At 40.4% G+C, this 19,319-nt stretch overlaps 1 protein-coding gene across 1 annotated transcript in view; it reads left to right on the top strand.

The window, feature by feature from the left end:
* The first annotated feature begins 7,495 nt into the window (after positions 1-7,495).
* bbs4 (Bardet-Biedl syndrome 4) overlaps positions 7,496-19,319 on the top strand; it is a 48,406-nt gene continuing 36,582 nt past the window's right edge. Inside the window, exons 1-2 of the mRNA XM_061887071.1 lie at positions 7,496-7,584; positions 14,604-14,643. Of these exons, the coding sequence (XP_061743055.1) occupies positions 7,558-7,584; positions 14,604-14,643 (67 nt within the window). The 5' untranslated portion in view covers positions 7,496-7,557. The remainder of the gene's footprint in view (positions 7,585-14,603; positions 14,644-19,319) is intronic.

Below are 19,319 nucleotides of genomic sequence, written 5' to 3'. Positions count from 1 at the left end.
TCCAGTTGTTCGGTAAGGCTCCACTGTATGCCGGTTTTGCTGTTTTTGGTCGTTTGGTTCATGGTCCAGTCAATACAGAGGAGGAAAAGGAAAGGCGAGAGCAGACATCCTTGTCGCACCCCAGTCAGGACCTCCGATTGGCATCTGTCATGTAGGACGCGACATCGCATCCCTTGGTGGGTGCTCTTGATGATGTTGATGAGCTTTGGTGGGATGCCATAGTGTGCCATCAGCGTCCACAGTGTCTCATGGTCGACACTGTCAAACACCTTTTCAAAGTCTATCAAATTAATATATACCGGTGAGTTCCATTCCATGGATTGTTCTATTTTAATCCTGAGGAAGGCAATTTCTGAAACCAGCCTGGTTTTCCATCAGTTGTGCATCGACCAATTTCCGCATCCTTTCCAGTAGTATGTGGTTGAGCACCTTCCCTGGCATTGAGAGGAGCATAATTCCCCTGTAGTTTTTACACTCCCTGAGGTCTCCTTTATTGGGAATCTTTATGATGTTGCCATATCTCCAGTCTGATGGGACTTGTTCTTCCTCCCAGATAGATTGCATGAGATGGAAAAGCATGCTGGAGGATGTTTCCATATCTTCTTTGAGTGTTTCTGCTGGTAGCTCATCTGGCCCTTCTGCATTTCCTGCTCTCAGGGCTTTGATGGCCTTTTAAAATTGCCGGTGAGCATCTTTGTGGTTTGAGTTCTTTCAGATTATTCTTTCCTGCTGCGTCCTCTGCCTGCTGTGCTAAATCCTTGATGTACTTCTTTTTGTTTCTTCTGACACTCTTCTTCACGTCCTTGTTTAGTACTTCATATTCTCTTTGTGCTGCTGCCTTCCCTGCCCCAGTTCCGCATCTGTTAACTACCTCCTTTTTCTCCCTTCTCTCACTCACTTTCTTGTGGGTTTCTGTGGATAGCCAAGGTTTGTTTGTGGACTCTTTTATCTCTACCATTTCCACACAGGTCTCCTTCCGTGTCGTCTTCAAACCTTCCCAAATCCCTTCTACAGTTCCTGGTGCTTATGTTGTCTGGTTCTGTAGGGCTTGAAGCCTGTTGTGTAATGTGACTTGGTATAGTTCCAAATTACCTATATCTTGGAATTGTTGTATGTTGAATCTGATCCTCCCTCTTCTTTCTTTCATGCATTTCAATTTCAACTGGAACCTTGCTGTGACTAGGTGGTGGTCAGATGCAGCGTCAGGTTCTCTTCTCGCTCTGACATCAAGCAGTGAGCGCCTGAATTTCCGGCTAATGCAGATGTGATCAATCTGGTTTTCAGTTGTGTGGTTGGCAGAAACCCATGTTGCTTTGTGGATGTCCTTGTTGGGAAAATACAACCTCCAATAACCAAGCTGTTGTCTGCACATGTTGCTGCAAACTTTTCTCCGTTTACATTCATTGTTCCAAACCCTTGCGTTCCCATTATCAGCTCATTAAGACCATGATATCCTTTCCTTTCTTTTTTTGAAGAATGTGGTGTAGAAGATTGTAAAAGTTGTCCTTCGTTTCATCCTCTGCATCGTTGGTAGGGGCATAGCATTGTACTACCTGAAGGTTTTTCTTCTTATGCGTGGTATGGAATTTTGCAGTAATGATCCTTTAGTTGATGGGTTGTGTAGAAGATTGTAAAAGTTGTCCTTCGTTTCATCCTCTGCATCGTTGGTAGGGGCATAGCATTGTACTACCTGAAGGTTTTTTTTCTTATGCGTGGTATGGAATTTTGCAGTAATGATCCTTTAGTTGATGGGTTCCCAACTGATAAGGGAGTCAGCCACCGATTGTGCAAGTTCTCCCACTTCAAATGATGACAGAGGTCTGTAATTTTCATCATAGGTACACTTCAACTGTGAGAGACAGAATGTGGAAAAAATCCAGGAATTCACATTGTAGGAATTTTAAAGAATTTATTTGTAAATTATGGTGGAAAATGAGTATTTGGTCAACCATTCAAAGCTCTCACTAATGGAAGGAGGTTTTGGCTGAAAATCTCACGATACATGGCCCCATTCATTCTTTCCTTAACACGGATCAATCGTCCTGTCCCCTTAGCAGAAAAACAGCCCCAAAGCATGATGTTTCCACCCCCATGCTTCACAGTAGGTGTGGTGTTCTTGGAATGCAACTCAGTATTCTTCTTCCTCCAAACACGACGAGTTGAGTTTATACCAAAATGGATACATGGATGATACAGCAGAGGATTGGGAGAATGTCATGTGGTCAGATGAAAGCAAAATAGAACTTTTTGGTATAAACTCAACTCGTCGTGTTTGGAGGAAGAAGAATACTGAGTTGCACTTCAAGAACACCAGACCTACTGTGAAGCATGGGGGTGGAAACATCATGCTTTGGGGCTGTTTTTCTGCTAAGGGGACAGGATGATTGACCCGTGTTAAGGAAAGAATGAATCGTGAGATTTTCAGCCAAAACCTTTAATCAGTGAGAGCTTTGAATGGTTGACCAAATACTTATTTTCCACCATAATTTGCAAATAAATTTTTTAAAATTCCTACAATGTGAATTCCTGGATTTTTTTTTTTCACATTCTGTCTCTCACAGTTGAAGTGTACCTATGATGAAAAATACAGACCTCCGTCATAATTTTAAGTGGGAGAACTTGCACAATCGGTGGCTGACTAAATACTTTTTTGCCCCACTGTATTTGGTGCAGAGTTTTCTGGGTGCCCTGAATATAATATGGACTCACCACTGGCCAGTTTAACCTGCCCTGGAGCCATGTGGTTTCGCACAAACCCAGGAAAGATATTCTGTATCTCCTCATCTTTTCCGCTATAGCTTCTGTCTTTCCTCCTGCATACATGGTCCTGACTTCCCATGTTGCGATGTTAGTAGAGTGTCTAGGGGTCAGAAGAATCGGACCCACCGTCTCCTTACGACTGCATCGTCATTTTCTCCTTGGTTTGTGTAACCAAAGAGACTTCCTTTCCAAGACTTTTGGATTTTTTGGTTTTCTGTAGCAAGGAGTTTTTATAGGTTAGGATTGCTAGCCCCAAGCCTAACCTTCCACCATTTCTGATTTCAGGAAGTTTTGGAGTTGACTTGTCTTCCAGGTAATGGGTTACAGTCTCATACCACGTGAGACCAGACAGACATAGGGTCGTGTACAAGCTGTCTCGGCACGTCAAGCCCAGTCAACTCCTGCTACTGAGTAGTGAGAGCCACACTAGCCACAAGCAATGAAACTGTTGCAAGCCCACCCTACCAGCAGCGTGAGACAGTCCCGCACATACACACTAGGTGTGGTGAAATTATTCTCTGCATTTGACCCATATCACCCTTGGTCACCCCCTGGGAGGTGAGGGGAGCAGTGGGCAGCAGCGTTGGCCGCGCCCGGGAATCATTTTTGGTGAGACAAATATACCGTATTTCCTTGAATTGCCGCAGGACATATAGTATGCGCCTGCCTTGAATTACTGCCGGGTCAAACTCGCTTCCCAAAATAATTAGCGCATGCTTAATATTACCGCCTGGTCAAACTTGTGACGTCACGAGTGACATTTCCCCTGTCATCATTTTCAAAATAGAGGAGGCTGATTTTAATACCGGTAATTTGAAATCGCATAAAGGGAAGAAGATTAACAGCTATTCAGTAGGATTTAAGGTCCAAGCTTACATCACACTCAAATTTTTACTGCATACCTTTGGTAAGTGCCGGAGTGAGAAGAGGTTTTAAAATAATTAACACATGCTTACTTTTATCACATGCCTTTGGTAAGCACTGGACCGAGAAGAGGTTTTAAATTAATTAGCGCCCCGGCGGCAATTCAAGGAAATACGGTATATTGGATAATTATTAAGTTTAGGTTTTGTCTTTTGCATTACTATTATAAATATTTTACATTCTGCCTAGTATTCAAAGGCCTACTGAAATTATATTTTCTCATTTAAACAGGGATAGCAGGTCCATTCTATGTGTCATACTTGATCATTTCGCGATATTGCCATATTTTTGCTGAAAGGATTTAGTAGAGAACATCGATGATAAAGTTTGCAACTTTTGGTCGCTAATAAAAAAGCCTTGCCTTTACCGGAGGTAGCAAACGATGTGCGCGTGACGTCACCGGTGTGAGGGCTCCTCACATCCTCACATTGTTTACAATCATTGCCACCAGCAGCTAGAGTGATTCGGACCGGGACAGCGAAAATTTCCCCATTAATTTGAGTATGGATGAAAGATTCGTGGATGAGGATATTAAGAGTGAAGGACTAGAAAAAAGAAAAAAAAGGCGAGGAGAATGGGAGCTATTCAGATGTTATTAGACTCATTTACTAGTATAATTCTGGAAAATCCCTTATCTGCTTATTGTGTTACTAGTGTTTTAGTGGGATTATATGGTACCTGAAAGTCTGAGGGGTGTGGCCACGGGTGTGGTGACCGCCATTGTCTCCGGTGGTAGGAGGTAATAGTCCGCAGCAGCTGCAGGAGGACGCAAGCTCTGCTCATGTCTATAGTAAGAGCCGACTTATTACCACAATTTTCTCACCGAAACCTGCCGGTTGACATGTGGTCGGGAACCATGTTCGCTTGACTGCTCTGTTCCATAGTAAAGCTTCACCTTCGGGAATTTTAAACAAGGAAACACCGTGTGTTTGTGTGGCTAAAGGCTAAAAGCTTCCCACCTCCATCTTTCTACTTTGACGTCTCCATTATTAATTGAACAAATTGCAAAAGATTCAGCAACACAGATGTCCATAATACTGTGTAATTATGCGATTAAAGCAGACTAATTATAGCTGGGATCGGGCTGGAAAAAAAAGTCCACTACAACCCGAGACGTCAGAAGCACGCGTCATCATTCCGCGACGTTTTCAACAAGAAACTTCGCGGGAAATTTAAAATTGCAATTTAGTAAACTAAAAAGGCCGTATTGGCATGTGTTGCAATGTTAATATTTCATCATTGATATATAAACTATCAGACTGTGTGGTCGGTAGTAGTGGGTTTCAGTAGGTCTTTAAAGGCAACACATGCCAATACTGCCGGTTTAGTTTACTAAATTACAATTTTAATTTTCCCGCTGAGTTTCTTGTTGAAAACGTCCTGGAATGATGACGCGTGCGCGAGATGTCTTGGGTTGGAGGGGACAAATTAGCCCAGCACCACTTGAGGCTAAAAGTCGTCTCTTTTCATCGCACAATTACACAGTATTCTGGACATTTGTGTTGTTGATACTTTTGCAATTTGTTCAATGATGGAGAAGACAAAGTAGAAAGATGGAGGTGGGAAGCTTTGGCCCTTAGCCTGACAAACACACGGTGTTTCCTTGTTTAAAATTCCCGAAGGTGAAGCTTCACTATGGATCAGAGCGGTCAAGCGAACATGGATCCCGACTGCATGTGGACCGGCAGTTTTCGGTGAGAAAATTGTTGAAATAAGTCGGCTCTTACCGGATATCAGCGGAGCTTCTGTCGTGCTGTAGCTGCCGTGACTTCCCAAAGAGACTCTGGCGTCAAGACACCAGTGGACACACCTCCAACTATCAGGTACTATTTAACTCACTAATACACTAGCAACACAATAGAAAGATAAGGGATTTCCCAGAATTATCCTAGTAAATGTGTCTAAAAACATCTGAATCGCTCCCAATGCAATCGCCGTTTTTTTTCTTTTTTTTTCTAGCCCGTCACTTTTAAATTTCCTCATCCACAAATCTTTCATCCTCGCTAAAATTAATGGGGAAATTGTCGCTTTCTCCGTCCAAATAGCTCTTGCTGCTGGAGGCTCACATTATAAACAATGTGAGGATGTGAGGAGCCCTACAACCCGTGACGTCACGCGCACATCGTCTGCTACTTCCGGTACAGGCAAGGCTTTTTTATTAGCTACCAAAAGTTGAGAACTTTATCGTCGAAGTTCTCTACTAAATCTTTTCAGCAAAAATATGGCAATATTGTGAAATGATCCACTATGACACATAGAATGGACCTGCTATCCCCGTTTGAATAAGAAAAATTTCAGTAGGCCTTTAAACATTTGGACACATTTATTGTGTGTTTACCAAGTACCAACATGTGGGAATCACTGAGTGCCTGCTTTTAGTTGTTGTTCTGTATTAAAAAAAAAAAAAACCTAGGGAGACAAATATATTGAATAATTATGAAGTATAGTTCTTAACCTGCGCATTACCATAAATATTCCACATTATTCATAGTATTTATACCAGGGGTCACCAACCTTTTTGAAACCAAGAGCTACTTCTTGGGTACTGATTAATACGAAGGGCTACCAGTTTGATACACACTTAAATAAATTGCCAGAAATAGCCAATTTGCTTAATTTACCTTTAATAAATAAATCTGTATATATAAAAAAATGGGTAATTCTGTCTGTCATTAGTCGTACATTTTTTTTCCTTTTACGGAAGGTTTTTTGTAGAGAATAAATGATGAAAAAAACACTTAATTGAACGGTTTAAAAGAGGAGAAAACAGGAAGGAAATTAAATTTTGAAACATAGTTTATCTTCAATATCGACTCTTTAAAATTCAAAATTCAACCGAAAATAAGGAGAGAAAAACGAGCTAATTCTAATCTTTTTGAAAAAAAAAAAAAAAAATTTTTTTTGGAACATCATTAGTAATTTTTCCTGATTTTGATTTTTTTTAAATAATTTTGATGACATGTTTTAAATAGGTTAAAATCCTATCTGCATTTTGTTAGAATATATAACAAATTGGACCAAGCTATATTTCTAACAGACAAATCATTATTTCTTCTAGATTTTCCATAACAAAAATTTTAAAAGAAATTTAAAAGACTTTGAAATAAGATTTAAATTTGATTCTAAAGATAGTCTAGATTTGCCAGAATATTTTTTTAGAATTTTAATCATAAGTTTGAAGAAATATTTCACAAATATTCTTCATCGAAAAAACAGAAGCTAAAATGAAGAATTAAATTAAAATGTATTTATTATTATTCACAATAACACAAATAAATTTGCTTGAACATTGATTTAAATTGTCAGGAAAGAGGAGGAAAGAATTTAAAAGATAAAAAGGTATACGTGTTTAAAAATCCTACAATCATTTTTAAGGTTGTATTTTTTCTCAAATTGTCTTTCTGAAAGTTATAAGAAGCAAATTAAAAAAATAAATGAATTTATTTAAACAAGTGAAGACCAAGTCTTTAAAATATTTTCTTGGATTATACCATTCTATTTGAGTTTTGTCTCTCTCAGAATTAAAAAAATGTCGAGCAAAGCGAGACCAGCTTGCTAGTAAATAAATAACATTTAAAAAAAATAGAGGCAGCTCTCTGGTAAGTGCTGCTATTTGAGCTATTTTTAGAACAGGCCAGCGGGCGACTCATCTGGTCCTTACGGGCTACCTGGTGCCCGCGGGCACCACGTTGGTGACCCCTGCTTTATACATTTTGTTACATGTTCACAATTTTCTTGTGAAAATAAAATATCACACACGCCTGTGATTGGTCGAAACTGAAGGGGGCGGTACCTTTTAAAAGCCCGGTCAACACGACTTCCGCACGCCGCCCTTGTATCCATGGCAACAGCTTGTAGAGTTCACTCTCCAAGATGGCGGACGTGGAACAAGCTACAACGGTGAGTCGTAGTCTTTTATCTTTTTTTATCTAGTGTTTAAAAGTATGTACACTGTAGAATGGCCAACGAATGAGGACAGCGTAAGCCAAGCTAAACCGGAGCTAAACTAATTATCTCACTGCTAGCAGGAATTTACAGTGCTTATAATCCCCCTCGTCCGAAGACTGTTTGTCAACAAGCAGCTACAAGTGCATTAAATATGTCAAATATATATATACTTATTACTTGTTTTTTTTTTAGCTACAATTACAATACACGCTTTTAACGCCTTTTCTTTGGCTAGTACGTTATACCAGTGTTTTTCAACCACTGTGCCGCGGCACTCTAGTGTGCTGTTGGAGATGATTTATTTTCACCTACTTGGGTTAAAAGTATTTTTGCAAACCAGGAATTATAGTCTGCAAATGTGTTGTTGTTGAGTCTCGGTGCTGTCTAGAGCAGGAGCGCTCACACTTTTTCTGCAGGCGAGCTACTTTTCAATTGACCAAGTTGAGGAGATCTACCTCATTCCTATTTATAATTTATATTTATTTATGAAAGAGACATTTTTGTTAACAAGTTAATGGTGTTTAATGATAATACAAGCATGTTTAACACACATAGATTCCTTTCTTTCATGAAGACAAGAATATAAGTTGGTGTATTTGATTCTGATGACTTGCATTGATTGGAATTAGACAGTGGTGCTGATAACGTCCGCATTTTCAAATGGAGGGGGAAAAAAAGTCCTCCTTTCTGTCCAATACCACATGAAAGTGGTTGGATTTGGCATCTCATTTGTCCAACTTGCATACTCGTTTTCAAACACTTTATGAGAGTAGCATATGTGTGTGGCCCTTTAATGTCTGGCAGCAGGTGAGTGACGTCAGTGAGAGTGCGGGTGGGCAAGCAAGTGAGAAAGCGGTCGCTGAGGGCGGGGGAGAAATACATTGGCATCAAACTCCGTAGCTTGCTAGCTTGTGCACGCTAGCTTTCTGAGACTCTTATTTTGTTAGCACAGGCAGGATGAAACAGGTCTTTTATGGTGAAGACAGGAACTGTGCAGTCGGTCTTTAGAGTTTTGACAGTAGGTACGGAGTCTCTAGAAATAAAATGTGTTTCTCTGCGTCCGCCCTGTTAGTGATATTTTTCTTAAATATGAGCTCGCAGCAGCCAGCGTCATCTCACAAGATCCTCGGGTGCCGAGAATGTCAAACAACTGACGAAAGTGAAGTCTTGGTATGATTGATGATTGCTCATTTTTATGTATATTTTTTAATGCCTGGCTTGAGATCGACTGACACACCCTCCGAGATCGACCAGTCGATCGCGATCGACGTAATGGGCACCCCTGGTCTAGAGCTTGGCAGAGTAACCGTGTAATACTCTTCCGTATCAGTAGGTGGCAGTCGGTAGCTAATTGCTTTGTAGGTGTCGGAAACAGCGAAGGCAACGTGCAGGTAAAAAGGTATCTAATGCTTGAACCCAAAAAAAAAAAAAAAAAGGTGAGTGTCCCTAAGAATACCTGCTCATTCAGCCAAGACACTGTGAAGCTTGTCCGCTCAGTGCCAGCTCCGCGGCCCTGTCCCGTCATCCGCATCTCCTCCAGTCTCTCCAAACTGGCTCTGGTGTAGCAGAAACCCAGCAGCTGGTCTCCGTGGCCAAAAGGCTCCCGGGAAGCAGATCCAGAAGTCCACAAAAAGCACCGCAGAGGTCACGAAAGTGCCACCGCTTGTCACACAGTCCCATAGGGTCCCGGACCAAAAGGCAAAAAAAAAAAAAAAATCTAAATATATATATATAATAACACATGAAAACAAGAGGGAAACACAAAAGGATGACACAAGAGCACAGAGCTCCTGCCAACAGCAGCCACTACAGCAGCGCCATCTTGGAAAAACGTGGACCCTGACTTAAAGGCCTACTGAAATGAGATTTTCTTATTTGAACGGGGATAGCAGGTCCATTCTATGTGTCATACTTGATCATTTCGCGATATTGCCATATTTTTGCTGAAAGGATTTAGTAGAAAACATCGACGATATAGTTTGCAACTTTTGGTCGCTAATAAAAAAAACCTTGCCTGTACCGGAAGTAGCAGACGATGTGCGCGTGACGTCACGGGTTGTGGAGCTCTTCACATCTGAAGATTGTTTCTAATCATGGCCACCAGCAGCGAGAGCGATTCGGACCGAGAAAGCGACTTTTTCCCTATTAATTTGAGCGAGGATGTGTCACGTGTGGGTCGCATTTTAATGCAGGATCGTTCCTCCAACGCAAACATAGACAGCTGCCTTCATTCTGTCACGTGGGGGTCGCATCTTTATGCAGGATTGTTCTCCCGGAATGAAGAACAGATGGCTCCGGACCAAGACGTGTGGTAGGAAATTATTTATTTACAGTGACTCATAAAACTCGTATGACAAAATAAAACGTATGCGTGCCGGTCGCACGTAGAAGTTAAGGCTAAAAACTAACAAGACTAACGTGGTCAAAACACTGGCAAAAACTCGAAACTAGGCAGGAAACTAGGCAGAAAACTAACGTCGACAGGTTGCATGCAGCAAACACAATGAAGGCAGAACGAGTGAGAACAAAGATAGGCTTAAGTAGAGTCTCTGATGAGTAACAGGTATGCGTGCACGGCAGGTGAAAATCAAGTAACCATGGTGACGAAACTAACTCATAAGGTGCACAAACAACAAAGTGAGTCCAAACAAACAGAAATACCACAAAAACATGATCAGGACCACGGATCATGACAGGATGAAAGATTTGTGGATGAGGAAAGTGAGAGTGAAGGACTAGAAAAAAAGAATACTAAAAAGACTAGAGGGCAGTGGGAACGATTCAGATAGGGAAGATGCTGTGAGAGACGCCGTGGCAGCCGTAGGGGTGGCAGGACCACTCGGCCAGGCTCAACCGCAACAAGGTATAGAGCCATACCGCTTTGAACCCGACGGTGACGGTCAGGAGGACGCTGCTGATATTGATGCTGGAGTAGCACACAACATAGATCGCTTTCAGAATACAGAATGGTAAAATGTTATTTATTAATACACATAATACACTGTAATTTGTGTGTGTGGTGCAATCCAACCGTGTTCGCTTGACTGCTCTGTTCGATAGTAAAGCTTGACTGTTATCTTTCGGGAATGTAAACAATGAAACACCGGCTGTGTTTGTGTTGCTAAAGCCGGCCGCAATACACCGCTTCATACCTACAGCTTTCTTCTTTGACTCCTCCATCGTTCATTGAACAAATTGCAAAAGATTAACCAACACAGTTGTGCAGAATACTGTGGAATTTTGCGATGAAAACAGACGACTTAATAGCTGGGCACGAAGCTGGCACAAAATGTCTTCTACAATCCGTGACATCACGCGCAGGTGTCATCATACCGAGACGTTTTCAGCAGGATTTTTCCGTGCAAAATTAAAAAATTGCACTATAGTAAACTTACTTGGCCGTATTGGCATGTGTTGCAATGTTAATATTTCATCATTGATATATAAACTATCAGACTGCGTGGTCGGTAGTAGTGGGTTTCAGTAGGTCTTTAAACAAGTTGAAAAACTTATTCGGGTGTAACCATTTAGTGGTCAATTGTACGGAATATGTACTGTAGTGTGCAATCTACTAATAAAAGTTTTAATCAGCAAGGCGTATCAACTATGCTAATGCCATTGAGTCTATTGCGTTAAATCGCTGTATTAGGGCTGGGCGATATAGCTTTTTTAATATCTCGATATTTTTAGGCCATATCGCGATACACGATATACCGTATTTCGTTGAATTGCCGCAGAGCATATAGTATGCGCCTGCCTTGAATTACTGCCGGGTCAAACTCGCTTCGCAAAATAATTAGCGCATGCTTAGTATTACCGCCTGGTTAAACTCGTGAAGTCACGAGTGACACTTCCCCCGTCATCATTTTCAAAATGGAGGAGGCTGATTTCAATACCGGTAATTTGAAATCGCATAAAGGGAAGAAGATTAAGAGCTATTCAGTAGGATTTAAGGTCCAAGCTTACATCACGCTCAAATTTTTACTGCATGCCTTTGGTATGAGAAGAGGTTTTAAAATAATTAGCGCATGCTTACTTTTATTTACCGCATGCCTTTGGTAAGCGCTGGAGTGAGAAGAGATTTTAAATTAATTAGCGCCCCGGCGGCAATTCAAGGAAATATGGTATATCTTGATTGTTTGCCTAGGACTTGAATGAACACTTGATGCATATAATCACAGCAGTATGATGATTCTGTGTCTACATTACAACATTCTTGTTCATACTGCATTAATATATGCTACTTTCAAACTTTCATGCAGAGAAGAAAATCACAACTAAGCCAATTGACCAAAACTGTATTTATTAAACAGTTATTAAGCAATGACACAAACATTCATGTCATTTCCAAAACAGAAAGTGCAAGATTGTCAGAGACATTTTAACTGTCAAATAAATGAGCTGCACAATAGGAAATCAAATAGTGTTCACCCTTCGCTATGTGGTAGGTTACTACGGATGTTATTAAATTCTGTTGTTGGCTATTTTTTTCATACGGTGTTGATCTGGAAATGTTTGCCTCGGCATTTTGATGGTGTGGCTGTGTGGCACCGAACGGAGATGTTGAAATACGGAGTAAGCACTCTTCATCATCTAGCAGGTGACTTTTCAAATGATGCTACATATTAGCAGTAATGCTACTTTTTGTTGCAACGCTTTTGGCCCACTTGACAAATTACGGTTGTCTGTTCGACATATTCCCACTTGAAACCAAACCACCGCCAGACGATGGACCCCCTGCTGTTTTTTGTGGAATTAATTCTTCCTTCATTCGCACCTTCTTTCTCTCGTATTACCACTCGCACGGCTCTGCTAGCATCACTGCTAACGTTACCCATGCTGCTACCTCTCTGCTCCGTTAGGGCGTATACGTATGTGACGTATGACGTGACAGTACGTGACGTATGTAAGAAGGTGCGCTTGCTTTGTCTGTGAGAAGGAGACACAGGAAAGTGCGAGAAGAGCCTGTAGTGTAATGCCCGCAGCTAAAAGCAACTGCGTGAGAACGTATACTCGAATATCACGATATAGTCATTTTCTATATCGCACAGACACAAACCCGCGATATATCGTGTATGTCGATATATGGGTCGTGCAGGGCTTGAATATAACCACGGCAACCGTGGCAAATGCCGTGACCACCCTCTCATTTGCCGTAGTGCCCTAAAAAATTTACCAACATTTGCGGCAACAAGTTGCCGTGACCGCCCTTGAGAACTTGCGATAAAATTCCTGATGGTTAGTCATTCAGTCTCCTTAAAATTTCTGAAACCCCGTTATTTGTTAATGCTTTTAAGACAGCACGAAGTCAAGCGCATATTGCGTCGTTTAACTTATCAATCATGGCGGAAAAACAACGCTTGCCATGAATTGATTAAGGTGGACCCTGACTTAAACAAGTTGAAAAACTTATTTGGGTGTTACCATTTAATGGTCAATTGTACGGAATATGTACTGTACTGTGCAATCTACTAATATAAATTTCAATCAACCAATCGTTAATCCCGCTCCGAGGACATTACCTCGGAGTATAATTCACCAGCAGACCTCCATGTCCCACTAAGGGTGGCCGTATAAACAACACCAACACTGTCATAAACCTGTGCCATATAGCGAGACCACACGAAACAATGACAACTACATTTCGGGGGAATATATGCACCACGACACAAACACAACAGAGCACATTCCCAGAATTTCTTGCAGCACCAATTCTTCCGGGATTCGACAGTAATTTTCCCTCGCTTCCCGCCGTGTGTTTAAGAGCGCAATGCTGTTAGATGGAGACAGGTGTGGACAATAATGGAGACACTTGTCCCAACACGAAAAGTAAACGGCGAAGGAGAAACACTATATGATGTTGCTTTTAATTTGACAATACAGCGTCCATCAGCTGCTGTGACTGAGAGTTAATGATGTGAAGAAAAAACAAGCTGTCACTCCTGTTTCTTTCTGTTGTTGGCCAAACTGTTGTACTAAACGACAAGGGGACATTATTAGACTGTATCTTCATTGGCCAAACTGCTTCGTGTTTTATTTTGATATCAAAAAGTAAACGTCATGTTTTTTTTTTCATGTCACATGTTACTTTAAAAAACATTTTTTCACATCATTTTGTTAATGTTTTATTGTGTATAGTTAATTCCCTATACCAGTGGTCCCCAACCTTTTTGTATCCGCGGACCGGTCGATGCTTAATAATTTGTCCCGCGGCTCAGGGGTGGGGGGTGTTGGGAGAAGGAGAATCCTTTTTTTTTTTTTTTTTTTCTTTGTCATGAAAAAGGGAGGTTTTTGTGGTTGATGCACTAATTGTAAGTGTATATTGTGTTTTTTACGTTGATTTAATAAAAAATAAAAATATATATATATATATTTAAAAAAAAAAAAAAATCATAAAAAAATCTTCTGCGGCCCGGTGGTTGGGGACCACTGCCCTATACGACATATTTCTGCTCAAACTCCTAATGGATCTGTCAGCATCTACATGTACACAACTTAAAAAATAAACTATTACTATATAACAGTGGTGCCCAACCACCGGCCCGCGGCCCAGATTTTTTAATGAATTTTTATTAAAAAAAATTAAATTTTAATTTTTTTAAATTTTATTAAATCAACATAAAAAACACAATATACACTTACAATTAGTGCACCGACCACAAAAACCTCCCTTTTTCATGACAAAAACCTCTCTTTTTCATGCCAAAAAAAAAAAAAATGGAGAGGAGAGTCTTGGCTTCCCTGCTTAGGCCGCTGCCCCCGCGCCACAACCTCGGATAAGCGGAAGAGGATGGATATATATATGTGTGTGTATGTATATATATAAATATATATGTGTGTGTGTGTGTATGTATATGTGTCAATCAGAACCTCATGTTTCCGCTGTACACACACACTGAACATTAGATTGGATAACCACAGAAACTGTGTTTTCAGACTGTAATAATGACATTATATTTCATTTGTTTCAGCTCCCCATGGCCTCACAAGTCAAACGTCCAGCACCTAAAGGTAAAAATCATCGCGTTCTGACTTGGTATGAAATGATTTTTAGTTCAATTAAGTATATTTTTTTTTTTAATCAAAGTGACAAGCGGTAGTAAAAGGATGGATGGAAGTTAATATTATTTATTTGCATTTTTAACAAAATATTCCACTTCATAGCTATCTCTGGTTAGAAGTGTGTGAAGACAAATGTCCTGCAGGGGTCACCCTCATCCTTCTTTTGAGGGGGCTTGGAATGGAGACAGTGAAATTCAATACTTGTATGCACAGAAATTGATTTTATCATGATCATTATGCTATTCTTTAGTGGTTGTGGCTGTTTTGTCATTTACCATCAAATGCTCTTTAGTTGCATTTTTTTTTAACTTTATGGTAATAAACAGTGTATTGTTTCTCAACATCCTGATATTAAAATAGTATGAATAAATAGTAATAATAGTAACAGTAATAAAAAATTTTTTTTCGTGGGCCCTTTTGTAGACTTTACAGAAATCCCTTGTTTATCACTGTTAATTGTTATGGACATTATCACAGTAAATTAATGAAAGTAGGAATCATTCATTATAAATCAAATATTTTCAGCATAAACAGTTTAATGCCTTCTCAGTACATTTGTCAACATTATTAGAGCCTTCTAAACATGATATAACACCCTTTACACTCTTTTAGTCCAATGCGTGGCCACAATTCTGAAAAGCGGACTCTCGTTGGTTTGGGCTAATTTAGTGGCCCGTATTATTATTGTGCTTATATTTTTTTGAGGATGAAAATACGTAGTTATTGTTAAAAAATGTTGTGGAATATCCTTAAGTAGATAACTGAAACAATCTGTGATGTTTAAAAAATGTTGAGGCGCAATGTGACAAGAGTGACTATAAGACATATGTATATATATGTGTGTGTGTGTGTATATATATATATATACATATATATATATATATATATATATGAGCTCTTCACTCAAAACACTTCAACAGCAAATCAACATCACACATCGAAATTGAATTGAAATCATTTTAATTGGTGCTTGCCCTCCAATTTAACTTGGAATATGTTTTTTCAAAAGGAAAAACTAAAATTTTGATTATAATCATTGTATAAACAAACAATACAATAGACTGTACTACAAAAAACTAAAGTAGTTTTATGAAATAATGTAATACTAATGTGCATTTACCTTGGAGAGTGGACCTCTACAGTATCTCTTTACAACTTATTCTCAGTCAAGCACACCATCCACAGCTTCTCTGTATTTTCATGGATAAATGTCTGTCTCTAACATCATATTTTTTTGGTTTGTGTTAGACTCATCCTGCTTTAGTATAATGCTATACTCAAAATCCAATATATGTTTTCACTGTTACCTTAGCAAGGTCGAGCCAGACCGCAACAGCATTAAGGCTACGTTTATTGCTTTGACAACACTGCAGGGTAGCAGGGTTCCCCGCAGCGCCGCCGTAACAACAAAGCCACCGCCTAAACTAAAGTTTTAACAAGCTGATTCGCTTAGTTTGTCTGCCTCTGTCAGTATGTCTTTGCAGCACTGAGCATTGTCCTACCCACATAACTATCTGATTGGTTACACGCAGAGCGGTAACAGCCAATCAGCAGTTACGTATTCAGAGCGCATGTAACAGCCAATCAGCAGTGCGTATTCAGAGCGAATGTAACAGTCAATCAGTAGTGCGTAATCAGAGCGCATGTAGTCAGTGCTCAGGCAGGCAGAGAGGAGAGACAGTAGGGTGAGGAGAAAGGTGTTTAGCAGGTGATTATAATGCAGCGGACTCTCCCCAAATTATAATAAACACTTCCAAGTCAACTACTAGTAACATCACTATGAGCCCGTTGACGTTCCAGAAACACAAGCAGCAGCTCAGCTCGCTCGCAGTCCTAGAGGTGAAGGCGAAATAGCTTTTAGCGTATCGTTAGCTCACTGTGCGGTGTGTGTGCATGTGGGTGAAAAAAAATCATTATTGACCTACCTACCTTTTTCTGTGTTGATTGAGCTGTGTTGAAGCAGCAAAAAAGAACATTGTGTTATAAGAAGAGTTTCCTGAAGCTGTCTCTGATAGTTGATATAATACTGTAAGTGCATCATAAAGCCTACACAAACTCCATGGTGTTCAGGGATGAATAGTTTCTCCTATTGCTATTGTTCTATTTTTTCAGCTATAGTCACATTAATCATTAGTAATGCAGCAGCCTAGTTTTGAATGGAAGGGTCCCTGCTATCACGCGTTGATAAAAATATAACATTTATATCATACAAATCAACTACAGGCTCCCCAAATGCTGTAATAAATTAAGCACGATGAGTCAGCATATTGCCCCACTTTTAACTATTTTTTTCAAACGCTTATTGCAAGCGCTTACTTACAGTAAGTCATTAATTTGACTTTGTAAGTCATTATTTTAGTATCTCAGGTAACTAGGACTGTTTTGTTTTTACTACACGGAAAATATATCAAGATATATATTGTATATCGCCATTCAGCCAATGGAGCGGAGAACACAACCAAAAGTTGTAGTCTTCTTCACGCGACAAAGCCGGCCTACGTCACCACAGTCTGTAGTCTATTGCCCCCCAGGCTGTGGTGGCACCGACGAGGTGGAGACGTGATGGCGACAGGCCGAGTTACACCGATCGTTACACACACCCACCTACCCCTTCCCGGGTCCCCTCTCCCTGGAGAGTCACCACCTGGAGAGTTACTGTGATAGTCCATATCACCCAACCCTACTGGCCAGGTGTGGCCTATTTTCACACCTGCGGTCTTAATGCCTTGAATTACCATTAAAGATTATAACAGGAAACTAACTATATTGCTTTTCAACCATTTCGATTCCTTCTGTATTTGTTGTGTAATTCTAATACAGTAACAACAAGTTATAAGCAAAAAAAATCTTGCTCGTGCAACAATTCTGAATCAAAGAGGTTGTGCAAGGACAACATATCTGTGGGTGGACAACCAGCCCCTGTTTTCCTGGCAAGAAAGTTTGTTTCCACCGGAACCTCCTCTGTTTTTAGGTCAACTCTGTGCAAGTTTGTTACATTGCTATTATCCGTGCAACGTTTAAAACCTTCCCTGTTTGCAAGTTGCTGCTATCTTTTTAATGCGGCAACACTTTCCTCATGTGTTTGGGCCATCTCATGCTTACTAAAGATGACTAAAGCTTTCTTACACTTACACTTTTATCCCTTTAGATCATGGGTGTTAAACTCTGGCCCGCAGGCCAAATCTGGCCCGCCGTTTAATTTAATTTGGCCCTTGAGGCAATATCAATTTAGCATTAGAGCTGGCCCGCCGGTATTATACAGTGTCGGTGCCGCTGTAACACCGCATTCACCACTAATACTCATACTTGCCAACCCTCCTAATTTTCCCGGTAGACTCCCGAAGTTCAGTGCCCCTCCCGAAAATCTCCCGGGGCAACCATTCTCCTGAATTTCTACCGATTTCCACCTGGACAACTATATTGGGGGCGTGCATTGAAGGCACTGCCTTTAGCGTTTTCTACAACCTGTCGTCACGTCCGCTTTTCCTCCATACTAACAGCATGTCACATAATATTTGTGGCTTTTACACACACACACACACACACACACACACACACGCACAAGTGAATGCAAAGCATACTTGGTGAACAGCCATACAGGTCACACTGAGGGTGGTCGTATAAACAACTTTAGCACTGTTACAAATATGCACCACACTGTGAACCCACACCAAACAAGAATGACAAACACATTTCGGTGAACATCCGCACCGTAACACAACAGAACAAATACCCAGAACCCCTTGCAGCACTAACTCTTTCGGGAAACTTCCAGCTAACTGACCAATAATTAACGTTTTATTCATGCATTTTCTCTTGCTACTTCAAGGCTTGAATGTTTGGTTCATTCATTATTGTTATTTTATTTTCAAATGTATTATTAGCCTGTGGAAAACATTAGATATTTACCTCAGAAGATTCCAAATAGAAAAAATGACATAACATTTTTATTTAAATTTTATTTGATTTGCCATTGATATTTTTTAAATCATAATTATTATTATTTGAAACTGGATTTTGCATGTCACTAAAGTTATATAAGCCTTGCTTGTTCAATATTTAATGCAAAACTTGTTTGGGTCCCTATTAAAAGGTTAATTTGTTCAACCTTGGCCCGCGGCTTTGTTCCGTTTAAAATTTTGGCCCACTCTGTATTTGAGTTTGACACCCCTGCTTTAGATGTATTCAGTGTTTGTTTTGTGTAATTCTAGTACAGTGCCAAAAAGTTTGGGCCATCTCATGCTTACTAAAGATGACTAAAGCTTTCTTACACTTACACTTTTATCCCTTTAGATCATGGGTGTTAAACTCTGGCCCGCAGGCCAAATCTGGCCCGCCGTTTAATTTAATTTGGCCCTTGAGGCAATATCAATTTAGCATTAGAGCTGGCCCGCCGGTATTATACAGTGTCGGTGCCGCTGTAACACCGCATTCACCACTAATACTCATACTTGCCAACCCTCCTAATTTTCCCGGTAGACTCCCGAAGTTCAGTGCCCCTCCCGAAAATCTCCCGGGGCAACCATTCTCCTGAATTTCTACCGATTTCCACCTGGACAACTATATTGGGGGCGTGCATTGAAGGCACTGCCTTTAGCGTTTTCTACAACCTGTCGTCACGTCCG

This window comes from Nerophis ophidion, linkage group LG25 (assembly GCF_033978795.1).
Source record: "Nerophis ophidion isolate RoL-2023_Sa linkage group LG25, RoL_Noph_v1.0, whole genome shotgun sequence".
Classification (NCBI taxonomy): domain Eukaryota; kingdom Metazoa; phylum Chordata; class Actinopteri; order Syngnathiformes; family Syngnathidae; genus Nerophis; species Nerophis ophidion.
This window is presented reverse-complemented; position numbering and strand designations above follow the sequence as displayed.